Source organism: Trachinotus anak, unplaced genomic scaffold, assembly GCF_046630095.1.
Source record: "Trachinotus anak isolate AG129_WGS33_773 ecotype Australia unplaced genomic scaffold, CSIRO_AGI_Tana_v1 ptg000008l, whole genome shotgun sequence".
NCBI classification, from domain to species: domain Eukaryota; kingdom Metazoa; phylum Chordata; class Actinopteri; order Carangiformes; family Carangidae; genus Trachinotus; species Trachinotus anak.
Genome location: NW_027273859.1, coordinates 17,842,907 through 17,869,840, shown reverse-complemented (window position 1 = coordinate 17,869,840; position 26,934 = coordinate 17,842,907). Strand labels below are relative to the sequence as shown.

The 26,934-nt window shown below is 39.2% G+C and overlaps 1 protein-coding gene across 7 annotated transcripts in view; it reads right to left on the bottom strand.

The window, feature by feature from the left end:
* Positions 1 to 26,934, bottom strand: part of grid2 (glutamate receptor, ionotropic, delta 2) — a 509,848-nt gene that overhangs the window by 60,275 nt on the left and 422,639 nt on the right. For all 7 annotated transcript variants that reach the window (XM_071483176.1, XM_071483174.1, XM_071483175.1 and 4 more), the window contains 2 exons: positions 10,135 to 10,273; positions 3,911 to 4,106 (listed from right to left, as the gene is read on the bottom strand). In XM_071483176.1, the coding sequence (XP_071339277.1) occupies positions 3,911 to 4,106; positions 10,135 to 10,273 (335 nt within the window). The remainder of the gene's footprint in view (positions 1 to 3,910; positions 4,107 to 10,134; positions 10,274 to 26,934) is intronic.

Here is a 26,934-nt window from a genome sequence, read left to right as displayed (position 1 = left end):
AAAGTTTTAGGATTGTTTTACTTAAACCGATGTATTATTGAGAAATGGAATACATATAAAACTCTTGGATATTTTTATATATATGCCATCAAAAGTTATACATCTCTCTGTGTTGGTCACTCTTAAACATGAATTGTATTTAAACAAAAAATATATTGTAATTTTATAAGCCACACATAAAAAGTGGGAAAATTCTTATACAGGACATAAAATTACCTTTTTACAATACTGAGACCTTTTATTACCTTGACATACTATTAAAAAAGAAAGACATATGCATGCCAGTTCAGTCAGATCAGGGTCTTTATGTGTTTGTCATGCCGCTGGTGTAAAGTTCAAGAGGATAAATATAAAGCCCTATTTAGCAATAAAAAGCCGACTTATTCATGGTTCTGTACACACTATTTAATAGGTACACATGCTCAATAAACACCTATGCCAACAAGCAATGTGTGTGAGTGAGTGTTAATAGTTGTGTGCTTATATGCTCTTATTGTACTGCATTTATCTCATCATTTTAAAAACACCTCCAGCCACTTTAATCACTCCTCCCAACACTTCCAGCGCTTCCAATGCTGGCTACAGTTCAAGTCTAATATATTCTAGAGGGAGGAGGGATAAAGCTAGGTCCTCAGTGGAAGAGAGATGGGCGATGCAAACATTAAGTGGGATGCGTGCAAATGAGATGCAGCAGTCAGGTATTTATGATGCTGGGTAATCACCAAGGGAATTAAGTATTTAACCATGCGCATGTTATCTGTGTATCATTAACATCGTTTAGATAGATTTATCTTCTATCAACACAGACGGCCCTGTAGCATGAGCTGTATGTCAAAACAGGAATAAGACTGAGCCGTATACAATGAGGATAAACTGTAGGCTATAGCCTCTAAATTCTTAATTCAATGTTTGTATTAAATGCAGTATGAATTAGCGATGAAGATTTACAATCAAATGCAAATTTCTTAATGGTGCTGACATAACGCTACAGAAAACACCACAGCGAAAATACAGTATGAGCAGGTTGAAGCATGACAACATTTGCTGCGCTGGTGAAATCTTGTGTTTAGCATATTGATATTTAAACACTAAAACAAATGCTTTATCGGCTACACCTCCGGCCTCCAAACTCCCGCCCTGCCTTCAAGTTCTCGGTCAGCAAGGTGTTACAAAGCCCAGGGAAAAGGGGCCACTAAACACACAACAAGAAACACAACTAAGTAAAGTTAACCAGTGTAAACCAGAGCCAACAAAAACAACCAACCACAACTATTAGCTTACGCTAGCATTGTCGTGTTGTTGCGCAGCAACGCTGGCAGTTAGCCAGCTAGCAATAGCAACATTTCCCGAACAAATTCATATTAATAGTCAGCTAACGTTATCATGCTACTGTAGCCGGTCACTAATGAAAACAGACATCTAACACCAAGCAGTCATAAAGTTACTTACACATGGAGGAGGCGAAAAGCCAGTTCCAAGTCAAGCTGGAGCCCTTTAGCCGCTTGTAGGGGTCAGACCAGTATTCGGCTCCAAGGTCAGACTGGGAAAGAAAATGCGCGGCCGCACAAATAACACAGAGGAAGCCAGTAAAACCTTTAAAGGCTTTTTGGATGTTTCGAGGTCCACCAGCTGAGCGGGATATGAGTCAATGGTCCACATGGCCTGTCCGCATGTGCTCTGGTCTTATCTGTTTCTTTGTCAGAGGCATTTTTAGATTTAAAACAAAACAAAAAAACGCGGTTTCTTCCACAGAGGAAATCCTTGAAGATCACCTGGACGCTGCCTACTGCGCGGTGCCATCTTGGTGTGGGCGGTTCCCGTGGGTGGGGGGGGGGGGGGGCTTTAACAGGGAGGGACCATAGACTGTATATAAAGGGAGGGACTCACATGCACTAACATGCACATGTACATATCATACATCCATGTCCTACGTGCACACCCAGACAGGATCATAAGCATGGGGCTGGACTTCATTCTCTGCTCAGGACCCAATTAGTCCACCACATCTTTCCATAGAGAACAGCTGTTTGCTGTAGATTCTTGTTTAAAATCTCAGTTACAGAACCTGTATAGACATAAATGCACTAAGAGTCCAACAAATAAATGTGTTGAGTGCTTCTATTGGAGGAGACGTTTTGGCTCTCACCCCTTCTGGTATCATCACGTCACATATATAGTTATATTATCCCTATTCGCGAAGCAATGTGACATTATTTACCAGCTGCCCATGTTATTCAGTGACAACAGCACTTTGTCATATGACTTGTTTTATGATTGGTTTGGACATTTAGCATAATGCTGGGCAGCAATGCTCTCAAGTGAAATTGCTCTCTGGATGCAGGATGAATTTTGCAGTGATCAAACCACAAGACTCATTTGGTTTTCAGGATTAATGTCACCTTATTCCAGTGTGATGACTTTTACAACCCAACCCCCACACACATACTACAAGATACCTTCCCTCTCTTCTATCTTAAATTCACGGCCTGTCTCATGTTTTAGTGCTGCCTCTCTTTCCAGAGTTGAACGTCTCTCTCCTGCATCTTGCTGGTCTCTGCCTGGACAGCTTCACTATTCTCCTTCCTGGCTGAGAAAGTATTAGGATTATTCCTTTGGGCTGACAGTAAACAGAACAAGTTCAGTATAGAGGAAAAATATCTTAAAATCTTTACCATTAACTGACAATGACGCACTCCAGTGACTCTTTCTCTGGACCATAGTCAGGAAGCAAGGGGAGATTATGTTTTTTTCCAGGGCTGAAGTTGGCAAAACTTGGCTTAGGTCATGAGAAGTTGTAGCATTTATTTACTGACAAATAGCCTAAACTGCACTTACATTGCACTGCTACACTTACAGCTATAGTGCTTATGATAGCCTCACCGTCATATACCCAATCTCTCTCTCTCTAGCTCACCCATTATACACACAACCTTATGCACTGAGCTGGTAGCTACTTGTGTAAAAAAATTCTGTCTCAAATTTCTCAGTCTTACAGCAGCTCTTGCACATTTGTATAATACTGCACTCAATATCATAACTGATCTCAGATCAGTGGAAGCTGAGTCAAGCGTAGCTTGGTAAGGATAACTTGTCTGTAGCTAGCTATAACTAGTCACCCATCAAACATCCCAGGATAATCCCCAATAAGCATGCACAAACATCCAAAAAATGCTGCTCCCCCCTTTGGTTGACAAGGCCCAGCCTTTGTCACCACACCACACCAAAAAAAAAAAAGAGAAATGGTAGTCAACTGAGATGCCAGAGACAATAACCTACTGTGGCCACAAGAGGGCTGTAAATTACAAGATGAATGCATGAAGGGAATAATCAGATGGGTATCACCCTAATTGAAGTCTATTCTTAGCTTTAACAGGCCAAGCACTGATTGCTTTGCTTATCATGATGGAACTGCTTTATGCTACCACACACACGCATATAAAATAAACAGCAAATCCTGACATGTAAGAGTCAAATTTGATCCCCTTATCCCCTAACTTTAACATGACGGGTTAACTGTAACTTGAATTACAGCACTGTTTGAAAAATAGGAAATATTTTAGATATGTTAAAAAGACTCAATACTAGTTAGATTCAAAAGTTGGTAAAGCTGTGGTGACTGAAAATATATGTCATGCATGTGACAACCTCAGAGACTGATGCCATTTTGTCCCTCAGGTTGATCAACCATCAAACTATGTGTGTTCTCAAAAACAACAAGTCAGATGTTGGTAAATGATGGCCTGAATGTGAATGCTTTGCACTGGGTAATGAATAATTGCTTCCATGTTGCCAAAGTTCTGCACCTGCTCCCCTGTATTTAAAACCTGTCACATGAGTCATCCTGATTTTAAATGTGCCAGTGCTCTTTTGTTTGGAATTGAAAATTAATTAAAAAAAAGTCATGACCTACCTTGCGAATGCCTTCTTTTGACTCTTCAACATTATTATCGCCACCTCCAGTGCGGTTAATCATCCGCCACATCTGGGAGTACATGGGATCTCTCTCAAAGGGATTCATAGCTTTGGAGCGCACCTGATCATATACTGCAGAGTCCAGCACTGTACCATAGGGCAACTCTGTCTGCTTGGATAAGTCCTGTAGAGACCTAGAGAGAGACAAGTGATGAGAAGAGTTAGTAAACCCATTGTTTTGAGCCATCCATTCATATAAGCACCATGCAGATGTGAAATACCCTGTTTGTACTTGTGCTACAAGTACCCACAATAACGGTAGATAGCAAACTGCACAGCTTTCTCATCAACTGTGATGATGACAGTGTCTATGGCTTTGGGGTCAAAAGCCTACCCAACAATGTAAACAACTGAGGAGTTAATCTTTTGGTACAATGGTAGTCCATGGTAATCACCTAGTAATACACTATGATTGTAAAATATAACCAGCCCCCATTACATTACCTCACATTCCTTTTAAAGTGGTGAAAAGAGGAAGTATTCACATAGAAGTGTGAATTCAGCTACTATGACAGTGACAGCTTTGGGGTAATGATGTGAAATTCAGGGTAGTAAGAGTTCAGGGAAAATTGATAAAATGACAACTCTGAGGCAATGCCTGACTTAAGGAAACTTTAGCAACACAGGGTTATCAGCCTTCTACACACTCACATCACTCTGAAAGCTCAACTGTATACCTCGCGCAAATCTACTGCATCTAACAATGTCCACAAAAACAGACAAACAAACACACAAAAAACATGTTTGACACAGGGGTGAAAAATGCACGACACTGACAGCATTTGCAAATCCAATGACCTGATTAAATCCCTATAACTCTGGTGCTTCTGGCACTCTCATGTTTACAGGAAGGGACATGGTGTTGATGAAGCCTTTGTGACTGTCTTGGTAACTCCCACTGATAGATGGATCTAAACTCTCCATGGACAAACAGTAGGAGTTGGCAGCAACATGTAATTGACATGGAATAAGACAGAAAAAAAATGGGAACAGGCTGTGACCAACTAATGAGATAAAAATGAGAGTGGAAAGCAGTTTAGACAGCAGCACTCACTCAGTTCTCAGTGGCTTGGCTAACGTCACACAGCTGATATCTACTATACTAAGAAAAAGGGGGACACTAATAAAAAAAAAAAGTGGAACAAAAGGCACAAGTCAGTCTGTCTTGTAAGCTTTTTTTCTTGCTTCCTTCTCTCTCTTCCATTCTCTCTTGCTCTACCCCTCACCCATAAATTGCCACCTCTGGGGGAATACTCAAGCTATTGTTAATTATAACATAACAGTGCTAGGGTTGCCTCTCAAAGAGTTTGGCCGCTGAGAAATGTAATGGAGAACCATTACAGGAACTAATTACTATTTGTTTGTTAAATGGCTGCTACGTACCACCCATGGATTTGAAAGACACACATTTGTGAAACAAAACATGCACACAAAAATACTCAACATGTCCTGCTTAATGAAGAACAACAAGTGTACAGTATCTTAGTTCATTAATTCAGCTATAATACACCCACAAACACAAATGGAAGTAGGTACTGTTTGAATTATTACAAGGCTGCTCACTCAGACAAAAACACATGCACACACACAGACATACACAGACACACAAAATAACACATTCACACTTTTTATGGAAGGTCTTGGCTCTTTCGGTTCCTCTCTCTCATGCCCTCTTTAACTATCTCTCTGGCCTGCTCTGAGGGGAAAGAAAGAGAAAAAAAACTTTGAAGATTTTAATGAATTTTGCTGTGAACATGAATCTTTTATTCCCATCAATTAATCTTTGCCCTTAATAATCTCCCCTCCCCACCACTCCCCTGTGAATATGTACGCCTGTCAGCACACTCTTTGACCAGGAGTACCCCTTTGTGAAGTGGTTTCACTGGGTAGTAGCTCTAAGCTTGTTATTTAATGGAAAAAGAGAGAGAGAGAGAGTGAGAGAAAGAGAGGGGGAAATAGGCCTATGTCAAGTTCAGATTTTACTGAGACAAAACGTCCAGACTAAAATGGTTTAATGGTCTAAATTTTGGTTAACAATGAAACATGATAAGGAGATAATAGAAGAAGATACAAAGTGTTAGCGTGCAGAATGGAGTCAAATGCCCAGACAGCAACTCATTTAAGGAGGGAAAACTTAAAAAAGGAGGTTGAAAAAACGTCTATAAAAAGTCAATACTTCATTTTAATCAAAGACTATTAAATCTCTGAGTTTTAATGAAAACACTGACATTGGTTATCTCCGAATTTATTATTGTGTGTGTACTGTCTCATGGAGATATGCATATATGAATTATGTGTTTAATTGTCTTTTTGTTACTGTCTTGTGTGAATTTACTGTCTGTGTGTGTGTATGTGTGTGTGTGTGTGTGTGTGCGCACGCGCACGTGCCCTCTCGTGTTTCTCTCCTGTGTGTATGTTAAATCATTTTGCAACCAATTATATTTCTCCTAAGCAGCCAAATGAGCAAGTAAATGGAGTGAACAGTAGCCAAATGTATCTTGTGACAGATAGTCAGTATATGTGTGTTTGTCTCTCTGTGTGTGTGTGTGTGTGTGTGTGTGTGTGTGTGTGCATGTAACTGAGAGGGAGACATGTAGAGGGAGAATGGCTTGAGAGAGATCAATGTAATTGCAGATTTCTCAGTGTATATGTGTGTAATCTCTGTGTCTTTGTTTCTGCATATTTGGTCCGCCTTGAAAGATAATAACACAGTAATAATGTGTTGAGAGAAGCAAATTTAGCAAAACTAAAAGCTGTCTAACCTTTAAGAGGAACATTATAAAACTAAAACATAGTTAATCATTGTTATTTCAGCTGTTTATTCATTTATTTATTCTTTTCCTGGAACAACTTGGGTTGCTGTGCCACCTCAGGTCTTTAAACATTGTTTTTCTTTTATGCAGATAGTTAAACTTTAAACTGGGCCTTTTTTCAGAAGCCAGAGGACAAGGATGATCTTGGCTCTGTGATTCTGTATGGAAATTGTGGGTAAAGGCAGTAGAGCCATAATCAGTTGATTAACGTTTTAACAAATGACTGTTGAATCACTGCAGACAGCTGTGCAACCTTTAACAACAAGCTATCTATGTGAAGCCAACTGATGCAGCAGTTAGACATGTTTTTTTTAGAGTAAGCTTACCAAGTTTTTTTATTTAGTTTAATTATCATTATCATGATTGTTTATTTGACTGTTTGTGATCTATGTAACAATTTGACAGTATATCCTAGATATTTTTGTATGCATCAATATAATTCAATACTGGTGCAATGAGCGAGACTTCACAATTAGGTTTACTTATCAGGGGGATGATTTTGCCAAAAGCAATATACAAATGAGTTACAATCCAAGCCACAGAAGATTAAATCAGATTTTACTTCATTATCGTTTCATACGTTATTGTTGGTCACAACCAAGCAATATCCTTATATATTGTTACTTTTTCTGTGAAAGAGTATATTTTCTTTATTGGCAATTACAACCCCTATCTCACCAACAGAGGGTGATAAAGTGATACTGTGACAGTCAGTCTTGACATCATGAGCCTTTAAAAAAAGATTTATGAGGCTTTTAAATAAGCAAATGAGCTGCTGCCAGTTTGACCAATGTAACCACTTTGCTGCCTTAGCTTAGGGACACATGACACATGCATGCATACATGCAGAACAGTCACCTGGGGACATGAGGCTATTCACTCACAGACACACACACACACACGCATGCCTGCACACAAGCAAAAAAAAAACCCCAAAACACCTGATTGACTTTATTGGCAATCGTTAGCAACCATAAAATATGACATCTGCAATGTGAGATTGGGCCAGGAAAGTAAGCTTTTTGTGCTCAACCACTCTGCCTAACTTCCAACCTTCCCATCCTGTCCAATTCATCCCCTCCCTCTCTTCCCTCTCTCAACAGCTGCTGCTTCTTTTCTAACTTTTTTTTACCCCTCCAAAATCCATTTCTCAGTCTGACTCATCGCCCAAACCCTTCCCGTCTCTCTGTATTTCCTTGCCCCTCTACTCTCTTTTTCTGCTTTTCCGTCCGCTCTCTATCTCCCAGCCTCTGCCTCTTTCCTCCCCTTTCCTTCTTAATTCATCTCATCTTTTCTTCCATGTGCTTCTTCTCTTCATTTCCACTTTATAACGTTTATACCGTTTCGTCTGTGTCTTTGTATGTTGCTCTCTTGCTCCTGCTCTTTGCCACTCTCTTCACTGCCATCCCTCACTGTTTTCCTGAAGGATTCACACTGAAATTGAAGGAAAACACCCAAGCATGAAATAGTCCAGAGAGGGTTCTGAACGCTCACTTGTTATTTCATTTCCAGGATGAAACAAGGGCATTAATACTTAAAAACCCTGTCTGTCCTGATGGCTCACTGAGACTTCCCCGGCCTTCTCTTCCTTTCCTGCCCGGGCATTTGCTTGCTTGCTCTTTTCCATACTAAACAAATTCAAATATGTTAAACAAATATTAATACACTAATCATAACATCACAGTCTCATTTTTTTTCCCTCGGTTACTCTCTTCATCTATTCCATTCAGGATTTGTTATGCTTTTACACTTGCTCCCAGTTTATTTTGGGCATGTTCCCTCTCACCACTCATCCCACCACCCATCTTTGGAGGCCTAAGGCCATGTGGGTGCTGCTGTTTAGGTGGTAATTATGCCATTAATGACCCCAGAAGAGTCAACACATTAAAGGTAATGCATTAAAATTTATGGAAAGCCTTAATTAGCTCAATGGATGCTGAATGAGGCGGCAAACTGAGAGGCAAAACAAGACAGGCGGGAAAAAAAAAACAGGCAAGACAACAGAAAACAAGAAAAGCAAGTCTTTCTTCATTTTCCAGAGGACTGGACAGAAGGACATGAAAAAAGAAAAAATAAACCATGTAAAGAAGAGACAATGGAGTCAAAAGTAAACCTAAGAAAAAAACGAAGAGGGTCTGCCAAAGATAGAGAAGAGAGAAGGAAAAAGACCACAACTGAGAGACAAACTGACAGAAACAAATTAAGAGACAGATAGTGATTAGATTTAGAGAAATAAATGTTGTGTATTCCAAAGCTAAGCACAATTGACTGTGGCACTGCCGGGCATAGTGGATGCTTTGGCATGCTGATTAGTCCAATGAGAGATGAGCGTTTCCTAGTGCCACCAGGAGAGAAGCTGGCAAACATATTATCACAAGGATAGATAAACAGAGGGCACAGAGCTTAGGGAAATAATGTGTGTGTGTGTGTGTGTGTGTGTGTGTGTGTGTGTGTGCATGTGATAGCATAGCAATGAGGGCAGAAACCTTTGCAAGTTGCCTTGACGTTCTCTGCAACCAACCTGTGAGAAACATGCAAAAACTTCTCGCTTTTACTTCGCCTCCTCTATCTCTCTGTCTGTCTCCCCCTTTATCTTTCCTATCTTCAGACACACACACATACTTGTACTTCCATCTTTGTGAGGACACTCATTGACATAATGCATTCCCTAGCCCCTTACCCTAACCTTAACCATCACACCTGAGTGCCTAACCCTAACCTTAACCTAAACCTAGTTCTAACCATAACTCTGAAACCAAGTCTTAACCCTCAAAATGTGATTTTAAGGTGTCTCAAAAAGTGAGGACCGGCCAAAATACTTTTAAACATTCCTTAAAACACACTGACAGATACAGACTTGAGGCATACAGGAAATTACCATCCTATGATGGGGTGAAGAAGAAGGATTGATAAAGGAAGGAGGGATAGAGAAGTAATCGTGTGTGTGTGTGTGTGTGTGTGTGTGTGTGTGTGTGTGTGTGTGTGTGTGTGTGTGAGTGGAATGGATTTCCACACTAAGCTACAGTCAAGTAATGGCAATTTGTCACGTACACACAGCTATATCGAGCTCTATATTGAGTAGGTGTGAGCTAGCATCTGTGTGTTTGTGTGTATGTGTGTGAGTGTACAATTGGGATACATACTTCTGTGTTCTGGGCTTACCCTTCTTTACATTATGGATCTTATGTATCTATATTGAATTGATATGCAGCTTTAAAGTAATACTACAAAAGATCAGTTTTGGTGATACATGACAGTTAAAGGCTTGTCAGTTCTTGTATCACATACCAATGAGGTTTTCAGAAATTAAAGCCATGGAACCAAACTTAGACGGCAGCTGGATACTTACTGTATGGAGTTCTCTATGCGTGTGATGGTGAGGAAGGCTGCTAGATTGGCAGTATACGAGGAGATGACAATTAGAGCAAACATCCACCAAACACCCATCATCATCCTCGTAGCTAGAGTGGTATAGGGCACCTCTCCACCTTGAAAGAAAGAAAGAAAGAAAGAAAGAAAGAAAGATAGATAGAGTTAAACAAATACACAGTAACAGAATAAAGACACATCAGCTCATACAATCAACTCTTTCCTGCAGGAGAAAAAGCTGTTGGAACAGCAGAGCACATCCTGAAAGATTATAAATTTGGATTAACAGATTGGATCTGATGCTTTGGCTCAGATCCGATGGTCACGTGGCCACATAAAGGAGGGGGGAAACTGCAGAGAATTGAGAATTGGATCTATGCTCTTCAAAAGAACACATCTTTGAGATATGATTTATATATTCAGGTTAAGGTGGCCTGTGCAGACTCTCTGGATATAATGTCTTATTGCACAGTCGCTCTCAAAATACTGGCTGGCATAACTGCTTTGTAACCTGCTGTTGCCATAAATTAAAGTGATAAACGTCTTTAATCAACAGAATGCACAAATGTTGTCAGACCTCCCCATTAGGATTTAATGCTGCCTGTAGCACACTACAATGAAAAGTGACTTGTCCGTTTGCAAATATAAAACCTCTTTATCCCTGTCTTGTGTTATAAACAGCTTTTGTTGCCTTGTCCTCTGAAAGCTTGTTGTGCTACAGTAAAAAGCTAACTGCCTCTGCTCTCTGTGAGCTTCAAAAATCTGCCTACCTTTGGCCCTCACAAAAAAAAAAAAGAATGTATGGGCTGGACCCTGTATTCACACACACACACACACACACACACACACACACACACACACACATACACACATGCTATCTTACTGCCCGTTTTGCATTTACACACATTTGGTATGCATACCCAACATACACACAAACACACACACACCGTAATGATTGATTTGCAGCCTGAGCTCTTTCTTGCTGCCCTGTTGAAGCCTGACAGATATTAGCCCCATTCATCCTTGAAGCAGGGGATCACAGCTACGTCAGCTCAGACCCAGACCAACAGGCACTCCACCTCACTCCCACCTCCTTCAGCCAAGACTCAATAGTATATGTGACACCCACATAATGCCAGGTTCCCTTTCTCTAGCTCCCCTTCTCTTTCTCCAATGCATCCTTGCTTTTGCCATCTTCCTCTCAGGCCTTTTCTGCACTGCTGATAGCATTTGATTTAATTCAAGTTTGTTATCTCTCTCCCTCTCTCTCTCTGGGTTTACTGTATCTTTCTCAGGCAATACATACCTTTGCTGTTCACATCAGGTTTTATCACAAGCCTGGAGACAGAATAATGTGCAGTCCTGTAATCTACTGTATATTCAGTTCAAATAATCCCTATGACATGTTTGCCTGTGTCTTATTCTCCCACGTCTTCCCTTTAAAACTGAAGGCTTTTCTGAAGAATGATACATCTTGAGTTCTGTTGTATGTTCTTAAAATTAGTCGATCTTCTGTGGTTAATAGAGTGTTTTCCCTGCAGAGGACCACTTGTGCAGTGGTAATGAAATCATTCTTTTCATGTAAGCTGCCACAGATTGGCGTCTCTTTTTGAAGATACATCAGAAGATAATAGAGAAAACATTCAAACCTGGATTTAAAAAAAAAACACACAATACAAAAGTTCAGTGTCTAAGCTGTAACCTGTTCAGCAGTGATTTAGTAAAGACTGATGCAGTCTTTCATGTATATTTCTTTTCTCCAGATTTAAGGTGCCATTCAGTCTTTTAGAGGTCTTTGCAAATACAAAAAGAAAATAAAGCAAAGTATCTTTGCCTTTATCAAATCTAGAATACAACTTTATCAATTAAAATATAATACTTATGTAAATGATATTTTTGAATTCATGCTGTTAACTGTTCATGAGAAATTACTGTGAATTTGCTGTTGGGAAAATGAACTGAATCTTTTCCAAGGATAAATGCAACCAGCAGGCACAGATGCTTTTTTTCCTCATAATGTGGGCTGCCAACAAATGTCCAAATATATGCCAAACCGTGACTGCAGTATCTTGGACTTCAATAGCGTCTAAAACCTGACCTTTGTGAATCATTCCACCCGCAGAAGGTATTTTGGGATTTTGGGTTTCATACCGGCAATATCCATGGAGGACCGATTAAGCTAGCAGAAAAAAACCTATTGTTGAGTCTCAGAACAATTTTCATGTTGATTTCTGGCTGTACAAGTGACTTTTATAAAATATTTAATACAGCTGGGAAAATGACTCAGCTGAGTTCCGACATCTGAATGTCCCAAAATATAAAGGTGGGCAGACTTTGGTAAGGTTTAACAGTTCCCTCTCTGTCCCAGGACAATGTCTGTATCAAATCAAGATCAACTGCAACAGACTGCAAAAGATCATTTTGTGTCCTGCTTTGAATATGTGTGTCTGAGAGAGAGAGAGAGAGAGAGAGAGAGAGAGAGAGATAACATCTTTGTAAGATAATATATGAACTTGGATTTTGATTTAATTTTATTTTTTTATATATTTATTTTATATCTAAGGGTGCCTCTCTCCAAGTTCACTATGGACTTAGATACCAGATCGTAAATTGCTGGTGTCATGTGACTGAACAATAAGCATACATGGTTTTATGGTGCTATACATTGTATTTCAAGTGTCATGTTGGCCATTTAGTTTAGCACTGCCACGTTCAGAGCTTATGTATTTAACTACAATGTGTTGCTGTTTAGAGACAGAATATTATCATTACTTTTACTTAGGCTGTATGAGACTGTGCAACATTGTGTTGACACTAAGAGGGCATGATTCATCAGTGTGTAACTGTGTAAGATTATCCAACAACAGAAATAAGCAGAGAATGATAAAGCCAATTTGCTGTTTATCTATTTGTCTTTTTTTGTCAAATAAAGGACATGAAATATGAATGCATCACTGGACACACATCACTGAACTATTAAAACCATTGTATAAACTGGGTACTTTCAAACAATGTATTGTGCTACCAACCCATCTCTATTATAGTATGCGATCTCATTGGCAGCATCGTTCATACTGTGCACTGTCAAAACCATTTTCATACAGGACAATACAACCAGATGGATGTCACAGCTGAGGAAGAAAACAGGCAGTCAGCGAAACCTTCAAGTCAGTGAGCAGTTGAGTCATATGCCATGTGTCTGCATATGTGCAAACATGTTTAAACACATTTTTGCATCTTTTCAAAAACCGTCCTTTTTGAGGACTGTCAGCAGCACCATGAGGATAAATGACAGCAAAGAAAAAAAAAAGGCGAACAACATGCATGCTGTGTATTATAGGGTCTGTGAGTAAGCAGCACTCTAAAGACCCTGCGTACACACAACTTCAGTACAGCCTGAACTCTGCCTTACTTAAAACAACATACTTTTAGAAGAGGCACAGAAATCTGATTGGCTGTTAAGAGCGATGACCATAGAATAATTTCTACATAAATCTTTCTGTAGGAGTTCCTTCAGTGAAGCTGACCAGTACAACTACATAATGTAGGTCTTAGAATAAAGGTGCTTCTCTTCGAGGTGTTCTTCAAGGCACCTTTCAAGTTCAGTGTGCGTGTCTCTGTTTGCATTTGTGTATGTTTCTGGATTCCAGAGGAGGCATAGCAAGCATGAAGAAGCTTTTCCGGTTGCCAGGTCGGCAGATTCAAAGGCACCTTATTGTGTCAATATAGCGCTGCCTTCTTACGACCACATCTCCCCTGCCTCCCCTCTCATTCTCTGCTGTGTTACCCTGTACCTGCTGCCAAACAGCAATTCCCTATTTCTTCCTACTCATTCAAAAATCTGCCACTGTGGTTAAGGGACCATACCAATGATTTTACACATTTGAGCCCAATTAATCAAACTCACATGGATGACTTTGCTGCTAAAATTTCGGCACATAATTTTGCAATGTATAATACTCTTAATGGATTTTCCCAACTTCTAGGTCACCATTGGTCTTCATTCATTTCACTACTGTTAGCAGACCCTAATTGCTGGTTTATTTCCTGTCTGCATTTTTCCACTGACTGAGTCACTGGCTTGCTGGATGTCCACATAACTGATTGGTTAATTAGACAGCTGGCAGCCTGGCTGGCTGGCTGCCTGCTCCCTTGGCTGTGTGGCTGACTGACTGATTGTACGAGCTGGCCGACAGATTCGCTTTCCCATTTAGCATTTCATGACTCTGCTATTTCTCCAGCTTCTCTCATTCTCTTCCAATTTCATGATCTAATTTGGTAATTGCCTGAATAGATTGACAGTTGACTGGATATAATGATTTGTTTTTCTTTGTTTTGAAAAACTATAGTACTTCCAATTTTCTCATCTGCACTCGTCTCTTTTAATAGTAGTCAGTAGATGATTTTTTAAAATTTTATTAGTCATCCTGGAAGGGGTATTGCCTTTTCTGCTAATGCTGTCTCTAGAAACAATACAGTTACATAAAATGAGAGCTGCCCATCACCACTACACCACCACAAATGCTGCTTAGCAGACTGTCTAGAATTTAGTACTTCCTTCTCTTTCTAATCCTCTCTGTTTTTATTAAAAGTGTGTCACTGTTTTGTTGCCATTTACCAGGGAAAGAGGGAAGAAGAGGGAGATAAAAGCTGAGTGAAAGATAATCAGGAATACATTACACAGATGACTACTGAACTCAACAGAAGACAAAGTTTGATGAGTGTACCTTAGCGTACATAAAGGTTGAACCAGAGTTAACTCATTTCAACAAAATTACAGCTAGCAAGAACATTAAGCACCAAGAAATATGAAAGGACCAGACATGACTCCCTCCTGAGACAAATCAGAGAGGATGATGACTAGGTCAAAAGGTCCTTGAGCCGCCTGTATAAGTGCAGTAAATCTGGTTGATGACTAAGAGGCCATTTTGTTTAGAAAGGGGTTTAAAGGAGACACAGCCTTTTTACCCATGCTTGTAAGACCTTAGTTATCTATTAATTGTTACCTTTTTTAATCTATTCACTGACTTGTCAGAGTCCCTAGATCTAAATGAATCAAATGTTTGACATTTTCTAGTCTTTGAGTGTAGGTCTGTTCTTGGTCAGGCTTATTGTTCAGGTTTAAGGAGGTAAGCGGTATCCTGTACGCCTTTTGGTAGATGACCTGTCAATAAACCTTGGGGCATGTAGAGGACATGGCATGCTATTGAGTTTTTAATTTTACACTGAGAAACTAAAAATCCTTTAATCAACTATTATTAATTATGTCATCATCCTAAATTTTTGCTTCCTGGCATTTCTTGGTTTAGGAAGCAAAGAATGTTTCAATGGCAACAGACTAATATTATGTGGTAAATATTTTCTCGGTTTTGTATTTCTTTTAGTCATAAAAATGCCAAAATATGAGAACTGTATAGAAATAATGTGATTAGCATTAATTACATGCAATTACATTTACAACAGTACAAAATAGATTCTTTTGTGGCTGGTAACACCCTGGAATAAGACAATTTGTGCACTTTAATTACAACAGTGAAAAAGCTGTAATTGAAAGTACAACCAGAAGTCATCAGAAGATAACCAACTTGCTCTTAACCTTCTCGGACTGTGCTGTGCTATGTAGAGGTGTTTTGGTTAAAATGCTACATGACAACAATATGCACTGCAGAGAGGGTTTAGGGAGGAGAGGTTTCACGTTCACATTTCAGTGTAAACAAGACAAAATGGGTCAAGTGGAAGAAGTGACGGGACAAATTGGTGATAAGAATTAGCATGACCTTCAGACAACGGCCTCCATACTCTTCACCAAATGCTGTCAATGTAAGCCAGCACTGTCAGTCACTAGTTTATTGTGCTGAAATGTGATGAGAGGTGCTTGAGGCAACCACTTGTGCAGACTTGTGGCTCTATAATTTCATTGCACAACAGTGTCAGCAGCAACATGTTTGAATAATCAGTCTCTCTTTCTACTTTTCATGGCTTCAGACAGTGAGGAGGGTACACAGTGTCTGTCCACTGCTTTGTAAATCCACTTCTATCAAAGGCACCATCACTTTTTAAAATCTACATTCCCACTGCCAACTGCTCTGAGACTTCCCTTCAGAGTTACAGCATCAAACTCCAGTTATTCTTGGATGAAAGACGACTAGAGCAGTTTATTAGAACTTTTTAAACGAGGAAAGGGGAGTTGGAATATGTTCAGCTGATGTCAGCTCCCAGTTGGAATCACTGCAATCTTGCCACAAAATGATGCAACTACTTTTTAACTACAATTTGGACGATTTCATTCTTTCACAGCACTGAAAGTGTCGAGCTGAAGGACATTTTGGTGGGGTCGTACAGTGGTAGGTCCACAACTACCAGGCGTGTGAAAAACCACTTGCTGGTTGGTCTCTGTACACATCAAGCAACACCACCATGTTGGTATAATGTGTCGACATGTTAGGTACAAACTAAAAGTTGAAATGTATTCACATGAATTTACATTTTTAAACATCAAAAAGAAAGAATGAATTATTTCTCAATGTAATGTAAAATTTCTCAAATGTAATGATGAATTATTATCCTTGCTGCACTCAGTAACATTAGCTGTCTTATGTTTTTTATCAGCTGTACGGATCAATGGTGGTTGACAAAAATTAGGGACCTGACCTGCTTCTCCAAGTATGAGAATAATGCTAAACCAGGTTGAGGTTCAGTATCAAAAAAATATTGAGGTATTGTATTTCTGGTCATGTCATATTGTTTTCCATGCCTAGTATTGCACAATCTTATTTTGTAATTCAATGATCCATGCAAAAGCTGGACAGGACAGGGGTTTCATATAGGTTACTGAATAAATGGTGTATGACAGATGGAGTGCTGGTGAGAATCATAAATGATTCTTCAGTCAGTCTGTTTTAATGGCATTCCTGCTACAGTCACCCAGAACTTGCATATGTCGGATGGCAAGTGGTAAATTAAAGAGTGTCTTTTTTTTTTTTTACATTATTAAGCATTCTTCTCTAGATGCTATACCTTTCTGTCACACCTGTCCACATTTGTGCTCTGCACACTGTGCACAGCACGTACATACCAAAGGGACACACATATATCATTTCAAGGTCAGGAAAATTTGTTGCAGCACTGCTTGCACTTGTCTGTGCGCTGTCAGAAAACAGAGCCCTACATGATGGTAAAGTGAGGTTCTTTGAATCTTAAATCACTGTAAAACAGAGAGCACAAGCTTTTCTCAGAACTATTTTGATATGTTTCAAACTTTCATCTGCTATCTAAATAATCGCACACAACAAACTTTGCCGATCATCCAGTTTATAAAACATCTTTAGATTTTCTCTAAAACACTGAAGACAGCTTTTCATGTCACAAAATTCTGTAGATATGTTTTCTCAGAGCCTTAAGTCTTCAAACAAAAATAATAATGACCACAGCCTCTGAAACTCTCTGTTCCGGCTGTTCAAAGCAACGGCATCTCATTAAAGAAAACACATTTTCATTATCAAAGCCTCAAAATGTTCCATCATTCAATCATTAAACATGATTACTTATTTTGTATGATCACGTTGTACTATTCTGTCTAGTTTGAGTGAAAGGGAGAGAAAGAAAATATAAATGGGAGAAATAAGATGTTTCCCACATGAGAAAAACAGTTTTAAGTTATAACCCTGAATATGTCGACTGTCCTTAGCATCTTATTACAACCTATAGTTACATTTTATTTTAGGTGACCTTTAAGTCTGGAAAAGTTTTCCTTCAAATCTAAATGAAAACAGTAAAATATCTACAATATGAGTAATGTAATTAACACTTTCCGGGAAACAGAAGACGCATGGTGATGATAGAATGTTTTTGCATGGCACTGATCAGATGAGCAGCAGCAGTAGTGCTGACCAGATTACTGAAGTTACAACAAAATACATAGAAACTGAAAATCATTATGACTACAATATTACCACATGATTTTAAATGTAGGACTCAGGTTACCAAAGAATCTCAAAGAGCCTTGATTGTTGTGAAGAGAAGTTGGGACAGTCTGAATAATCCAATGATCAAAGAGCTTTGGTCAGTGGAACTGTAGGCTGTATGCTGTATTTTGGCTGCTATTGATTTCTTTTTGTTTCAGTCAACAAATTCAATGACTTCAGAAGGCAAAAAAAATCAAAGCTAGGCACGCACACACACACACACACACACACACACACACACACACACACACACACACACACAAAAGCCAAATAAACATATGTCTACACACAGTTGTTCATTTGTTTTGAGTGAAATAAACGGGGACAGTCGGAAACAGGGATGGAAAATTAGTCAGATACAAGAGCTGCTGTTTCCTGCAGGTTTGGCGCACAAAATTATTCTGTAAGCCAACTCATCTGCATCAAACACATTCACTGTGTTTCTCTACCTGCCTGCCTCTCTCCCTTCTTCTCCCCACCTCTCTAACACCTCTCCCTTCTTCTCCTCTGCTCCTCTGCTCTCCCCACCCCCACCTTGTTGACATGCTGCAGTTAAAGGTAGCTCCAGATGAGAGCAGCTTTGAAGCCAGTCGAGCGGTGGGCAGATCCAGGAGAGTTTTATATATGTGTGGCTTTCTTGTAAAGCTTCAAATCTCACCACTGAGCAAGCACCTCCACTCCCTCAGATTATACTCCTCTGTCGTCTGATGACTTGCAGGCATCGTTACTTTTTTTTTTTTACTATCTATTTCTCCTCTAGCACCTCAATCGCACTCGACTGATGGTGTCCCAGTGATTATAAAAAACTTGGGAAAGACATATTAGGGTGTGGGGGCCAGGGTGAAGAGGGGAAAAAAGTGAGAGAAAAGAAAAATGGAGGAGAGGGATGACAGAGTCCATGCAACCCTCCCCCAGAGCCTCTCCTGCCTTCTGCTCTTCAATCTCTCCATTGTGCATGTGCCACCTCTAATACCCCTGGCTATCAGCCAGAGTGAAGAGGGATTTTCCATGTGGTTAGCAATTTTTTCAAGCCATCAAGTGCCACCATTATAATGATCCAGCAGGCCAGTAATGTTGTGGATTTGCGCAAAGTTTACAATTCGGAGATGTGCCTAATGGTATCTCACTTCCCAGCATGCTCTCTGATTTCCTGTAAGAACCTTAGACCATCATCAAAACCTGATGGAAGGGTAGAGTGGTAAAGACATGTTTGTGTTTGTGGTATGTGTGCTCTTAAAAGAGTTTGAGGGAGGTGGTTAGGATGATGACGAAGAGTGTGGAGGCAAAGGGGAAAGGAATTAAAGGAGCGAGTAATGGCGCTGAGGAGGTACATTAAAGCATCTTCATGCACCACATACATACACACACCAAACAACTGTGAGCACTGAGAAATCATCCAGATTAGCTGCTTTTGGTTACAGCTGTGGCTGAGTGTTCACATTACTCTTCTCCCTTTTTGTTTTTATTTGCTAACATTTCTCAACATGTATTATTCAACACATAATTATGTTTTGTATTAATTTCTACCCACTTAAAAAGTTGAAGGGAGCTGATTATGTGGAGGTCAAAGCTAATTTAACTTCTGGCTAATTGCATTTACAGGATCTCACCAACAGCAGGAGGACTTTTAATAAAGTGAGTTTAAAATGATTGTTATGTGAATGTCATTTTACAAGAGAGGTCTTGATTGCACTTAGCGTAACAAATACAAATTGCAACCAGCAACCTGACAACCAAAGTTATATAAAGTTTTCACAGAAAACATTGTTCTTTTTTTCTTTTTCTGTTATTGGTATTTCAGCTGAAAAAGTAGACAGTACTTTAATTTACTGTGTGTCCCCATATAATGTAAATAAATCAAAATTATTTACATATTCATTTCATTTTGTTATTTCACAGACACAATCTGCAATATATACAGTATATTGCACCAGATGTACTGTAGCTAACAGCTAAGTCTCATGTGTGGTCCCTGAGCAGCGTGGCGCTAGACGCAGCTCTCAGAGGTGAGAGCTTTAATTTCTCTGTGTTGCGCACAGAGCTCCCATAAAGAGAATAAATCCATATTAGTTAGTGTATAATTTATTTCCCTATAACACAAAGTGCAACATATGCTGGAGGAGTGTTGGTATTATGGTAATTGCTTCAATAAAGTTATTAATATTCATGAATGATTCATTAATATTTCATATTGGCAATGATTCACCTCTGATGTTGACAAATTGTTCTGGACCCTGCTGGTACTGACATTTGCACTACACACAGACACCCATGTATAGTAATACACTAAGTAACATACAACTGAATACACATGTACATTTATATCCGCATACACAAGAGACATGAACACAACGTACACTCCAAAGGTTTCAGAGGGACAGAAAACATTGTTTTCAATTAAATGAAATAAAAAAAGAAGAGAGGTGAAAAGTTTCACAGTGTGAGTGTAAAAACTATATGTTTTGAAGATTTTTTGCACTAATTTCAGGGATATGCTAATGGAATGATTCAAAACAAAGAAGTTATCTACTTCTTGTGGGTACTAATTCAATGATTTCCATATCTTCTGTTTAATGAATTCAATATCTTTGCATATAAAGTACAAATAGGAGGAGGTAAAGAGAAGAGAGAGTCATTGTGAGTGTGGGAGAGGACGGGGGTCAGAGAGAAACAGCCAAACTGGTGAGGACACCAAACCAGAAATCATCCAAATGGATTAAATAAGCTCTGCATTTGTAATGCAAGTGTGTTATACAAGTGTTTGATCTAGTTGCATGCTGGGTAAACATGCTGCTTGATTTGTGCAGGACACAGATGTTATACAAAAAAAAAAACAAAAAACACTGGTCCACTCTGTTGGTCATCTGCTCCCTTGCCCCCATTTCAGAAAAGTCATGTACCAAAACAAACAAACAAACAAAACTGAACACAGTGAATAAAAACTGAATAAAAACTTCATTTCTCTACTTACTCACATACACACATTTGCCTCCAAACTGCAAAAAATCTTTATAAATGATTAAATTTTGAGTTTCAGTCTTAATGTGATTTTTTTTTTTTTTGTTTAACAAGTGAAAAAGCAGCAGTCGGGTAAGGCAGTGTCACCAGTTTGAAATCCACCTTCTCCGCTTTTTGGAAAATAATAATAATAAAAAGTTTATTCATGATATGGGCATCAGCAAAGTAATAAAACCCTGAAACATTAAGTTCAAAATGAATTGAAATCAAAACTACTACTAACAACACTAAGCAACACAAGGTCCATTTTACAGACAGTCTGACTAACTCTGACTACACAGTGTGTGAAAAAAGATAACCAATTGCAAAAGTTAGAAAAGTTTCAATTCTACTCACTTTTTTAAATCAATGAAATCTGAACAAAATAAAATTGATATTCTGATGACTTCACTACAGAACTGTCAAATACACCACCGATTCTTCTTAGTTGGTACAATCATTCATTTATCTCATATTTAATGCATTTGAAGTGAAAACCTCTCTTTTAATCCAAAGAAGGTGAAAAACTGAACATCCTTTTTTTCCCACAGTTTTTCTGGGAAACATGTTACCTCTCCTACAACAGCAAATTTTGGAGGATTAAAAGCAAACCACAACAGACCATATTTTGACAAGCAGCACATTCTGTAAAGCAAAAATATGTTTTGGTACATTTAAAAAGTAAACAAAGTGCTGCAGTTATTCTGTCTCTTCTCTGTCACATCCATCTTCAGAGACCAGAGAACAAAGTCTGCCCAGAATTTTGATTGTAATATATCTTTAACTCTATCTTTGCAGAGTCGACATGTTGAGGACATGACTTAAGTTAAAAGCCCACAAGAGTTCAACGTGTGTAACAAGAACGAGTTTCAATATGACTTCAGCTGGGGAAAAAAATAGATATTCAAATTGTACAGAGCTGCCCTTAGGGGGGGGGACGCTGAAATGGGGTTCTGTACTCACAGCGGTTAGCTTGTGGAAGTCGGTTCAATTTCACAAAAAGGGAGCAAATTATAAAAGATTGAAATGCAAATTATTCCCCCACTTAGCTGCGCTTTGGAGTGGCTCACTGTGCAGATATCTGCTATTTCTGCGTGCGAGCGAGAGGGACATAATGTGTGCAAAACAGAGCAAGAGTCTTTGCACTTACGCCTGCATACTGTATATGTGTGTGCGTGTGTGTGCATGTGTGTATTGTCAGGGGAAACAGATAAAACTTTACATTATTTCATTTCACCCTTGTCATCCCTATGGAAGATAGTACGCTTCATGTTTTACATCTGGGCAGACAGGAGTGTTTTGATGGCCCTTCACTGAGAATTGAAATTAATTGGATAAGGCAACTTCATAAATTGAATTTTCTGCCAGTTTTCTTCAAGTTTCCCTCGCTTTCTCTCTCCCTCTGTTGCTTTCTCTCTCTCCCTTCTCTTGTTAGCTTTGAAATGTTGCTTGTAATGATGCTATTTTTGGAAAAGAACCACACTGGGAAAGGCACTAATGCACAGATAAGAAGCATACTGTACCCAGACAGCCACAGCTACTCAATCTCTCACCACCACGTAGACATGTACACACACCTCTTGAGTATTTGGAGCCGGCTTAGTTCAAAAACACAGTCGCTAATCACAGAATAAGGGAAGGAAAACACTGAAGTTTGTTGCATTATTTACAGTTCTGCTTTCTGACTTTTTGGTTGTGTTTGTCTTGTTTTCCTGTGCGCTGTACATCTTTGGATTAGATTCTGCTTTGCAAAGGCTAAATGTGCTGGTTATAACCTCTGTGCAGTCACTAAACTGTGACACAGCACACACCAAGTTTTGTTTGATTTAGATTTTGATAAGTTCAAGATGTGGTACATTACACCGGCTCACAAAATGTGTTGTGTACAAAGTATTTTCTATAGCTTTACTCAATTTTCAGTCACACTGACTGAATATATCCTTTAGCAAAATTATTCTAAACTTAACCAGACTCACACACAGTTGTGAGTTTGTGTGTCTGCCCTTCAGAGACACTCTGACCAACTTGCTGCATCATCGCTTGTAAACATTCATTAAATCTGACTGCTTTTTGGCCTTGGAGCGCTTTTTTTATGTTCCCTGGAATGAAATAAGGTGGAGCAGCCAGTAAAGGTCTAGTCTGCATCAGGCCAAGAGTGGAGACCGGCGATAAAGCCCAGGTCTTTTTCTGCGTTGATGTGCATGTGTGTGTCGCATATGTGTGTGTATTGCTTAGTGTGGTAACTTCTGTGTGATTCTGTGTGTGTGTCTGTGTGTGTCTGTGTGTGTGTGTGTGTATCATATGCAGAAATTGCTTGACATTGGACTTATTACAGAAACTCTCTTTTCTCCTCTTCTTTCCTCCTTTCTTCAAGCCTCATCAGCACTTTTGCCTCCTTTCCCCAGTTGAAAGGAATATAAAAATGATGGTGTCAGCAGAAATTTCTCTGAGCTTATTTACAGGCTGTGTTTCCCTGCTCGCCTCCTATATATGGATCAATACAATCTGTGTATAATATAAGGCTTACAACAGCCAACGGGAAGTCAAGGCTGTGTGTGTGTGTGTATGTGCGCATGAATGGATTCGTATTCATGTGTATGTGGCACTTTTTATGTATGTCTACACATATTTCTAAAGGGCAAAAATAAGGGTTTCTCTTGCAGAAAAACAGGCGCCAGTATACAGCTGATCCATAACATCTGTAGGTTGTTTAAAAAGTGGTCATGAATGACGCTGTTTTTAATATCACATCCTGACAGTCTTCATGGGAGAATAGGAAATATTAGAAGCAAGAAACTTGCGGCCCATTCTGTAAAGTATGTGCTCATGAATATACTCCCCACCCACAGACTGATGTTGAATCTCAAAGCACATCTACAACGAAGAATGAAGTAAAAAAAAAAGAGTAAGACCCTTGTTGACAAAAATAATTAAAAAAAAAGAATAAATAAATAAACACAAACCCACACACATACTGCATCACACAAAGCCAGTCAGATTAGATCCAGGGCTCTCTGATCACTCTGCGTTTCCCTCAACAAAAAAACCCACAGTGGCACATGCATGCGTGTCCGCCACACACACATGCACAGTAAAGTCAGCTAGCAGCTACAGTTCTGTGTTCTCATTATAGGGGACTGTATGCAGACTGTGTCTTGTTCTATCAAATCAATAAGACCATGCTGCCTTCTGAGTGCAACTTCTGACAGAAGGCTCTCTCAGCAATTTTCACTTGACTAGGGCAATTTGTATGTGCGTCTCGCTATGCACGCATGCTAAAGTCTGTGGGTACGCTTGTATTTCTAAGCCCTTTTACTTGATAGTGATTGTGTTTGAGTCGCTCATATTCAATTTTAATAATGTCATTCTCAATATTTCACAGCTTTAAACCCCCCTCAGCCCCCCACCCTGCGTTCCTCTCCCACAGCCTGGCTTTTTCTTCCTCTCGCTTTTCTCAAGGCCAGAATCACCACACTTTCCTCTATAATTAGTCACACATACTTTACACAACCATAATTTGTGTATGTGCCTTGTTTGTCTGTGAGTGTCACATATTTTAGTGATTTCATTTTTATCAGCAGATGATGAAACTTTTCTAATTAAGCGCATTTGACCTGATCCTCATTTGTGTAATGGGATATGTTTAGGTCATGGCCTGAATTGTGGCATCTATTAGATGAGTTTTAGACCAGCAGAGCCGCTGTGGAGCAAGTTTTGATGGGCAGGTTCCAGTTCTGTTTGTATTTTGGGCTCCATCGGTTCAGTAGATGGTAGATGCACTCCAATGGGTTGTATCCATGGGCACCAACAAGCGACCTACATAGGTTGGGGGACTAGTTGGGTTCACACATCTGTATGTTTGTGTGTGGAGCTATGAAACTGCTATCAGTTTGAGATATCACAACCATATTTTCCATGTAATTGTAACCAATATAAAGTGAGCATCCACATGCATATGTCGAATACACACATAAAACTACACACAGCACATCAGTGCAATGTGCTCTCCCATCTCCACACAACTCTCTGTCTTTATCTGGCCTCTCCTCCTCCATTTTGTTTCCGTTTCACTGACATTATTACACTGGGGAGTTTTGGAAAGCAATTAATGCTCTGATTTGCTAAAAGTCAGTCTAGTTTCTTTTTTATAAGTTTGAGTGCAAAATTCAATTTTGCCACATTTCATTAGGCAGTGAAGTGGTCCTCATCTCTGGAGAACAGAAAGGTAAAGTGAAAAAGAATGTAGCTGGGACAAGACCTCCGAGAACAGTTTTAACATGAGCTCGCTCTGCTGCTCTCTCTTCTTGTCGCAAAGCAAAGCAAAGCAAAGCAAAGAAAAGCAAAACAAAGCAAAACAGAACAAAACAAAAATCTGTAGACATCTAAACACTTTCCTCCCAGTTCCTGTTTTTTTTTTCCTCTTCCCAGAGACCAATAACATGTAATTTGCCATGCTCTCGTGCTCCCCTCTCAGCTCTTCCTCCTGCCCACTACACTTCCTCTAATGTAACGTCTGCAGACATGACATTTTCAATGAAAACTTATTTGTTTCCACAGATAAAGGAAACTTCCTGCTGGTGAGCGTACACACACTCAGTCGCATACGTATGCTGCACACTGTCAGAGTCACACACACTGCACAAAACAGACACAACAACCATGAGTGTTTCCATGGCTGGAAGGTAAAGGTTACTGGCCCTTTTATTCAATTCTATGAACTAGTTAAAAGACAGACAATCTATTCATTGTATTCCATCACATTCCCACCAATTTCAAATTTGTTCCATTTTACCCTGCAGCAAAAATGCTTATTATTATTATTATCTTATAATTCAGTTAGTCACTGTGGCAATAAGAGCAAATAACAGATCGTGTTTTCATGAAAGACATTGCTTACTACTTTGACAACAAACAAAAAAATGCTGTTAAAGAAAACCTTGTTTGTGCTACTCGGTATTCATAATATTCATAATACACATAAATGTTTAGTGAGTAAAACATAAGTAAGTAAAAAGTAACAAATACTATAACTGTAATTATAACGTACAGATACTCTACGGGCAGCTCACACAGTTTTACTTTTCTGCAGCATTAGTTGGCTTATCATCGATGGCTATTTGAATTATAGGCTATGGAGGAAATGTTATCTCTCCACTTTGACTGTAACTGTATCCAGATACTGTTTGGACTGTCAAACAGAAATAAAAGAGGATGTCAGGAAACTTTAAACAATTTTTTATGTTTAAAGAAGAAATTTAAATTATCTCCAGCTGCTACAATTTTAATTATCAGCCCCACCCTAAGGGTCTGGTTGTGTTTGTAAACAATGTGACCTTGCCAGAAATAAAATACGTTTAGATTTGTTCCGTGCAGCCACTCCTGCAGGCAGGCAGTCTGTCACAGACATGCATAAGCTGCATAAGAATTATCACTGTAGCAAAAAAAGAGAAATCTCTTCAGTGTTTTTCTCAACTCCAAGAAAAATACAGTATGAAAGGACTGATGTAGCTAACACAAGAGCCAGATGTCCAGCTACTCTTTGCAAAGTGACAATGATAAACCAGCTGAGACTGACAGATATGTGCAGTAAATACATGTTCCAACATCTAATTTCTGTGGATATTACAACACAGGTGTCGAGCAGGTGATGTTTGTGACATGAGAATGCAGATGATGCACGGTGTTCCACATAGTTCTAATGGAGGCAATTTGCACTGGCATTTATAGATATTAACTTCATCTCATTGAAGACAGGAACATACATGGTGACTAAAAAAATCCCAGCAGGCTGTTCAGACACCAGACATCTCACAGACAGA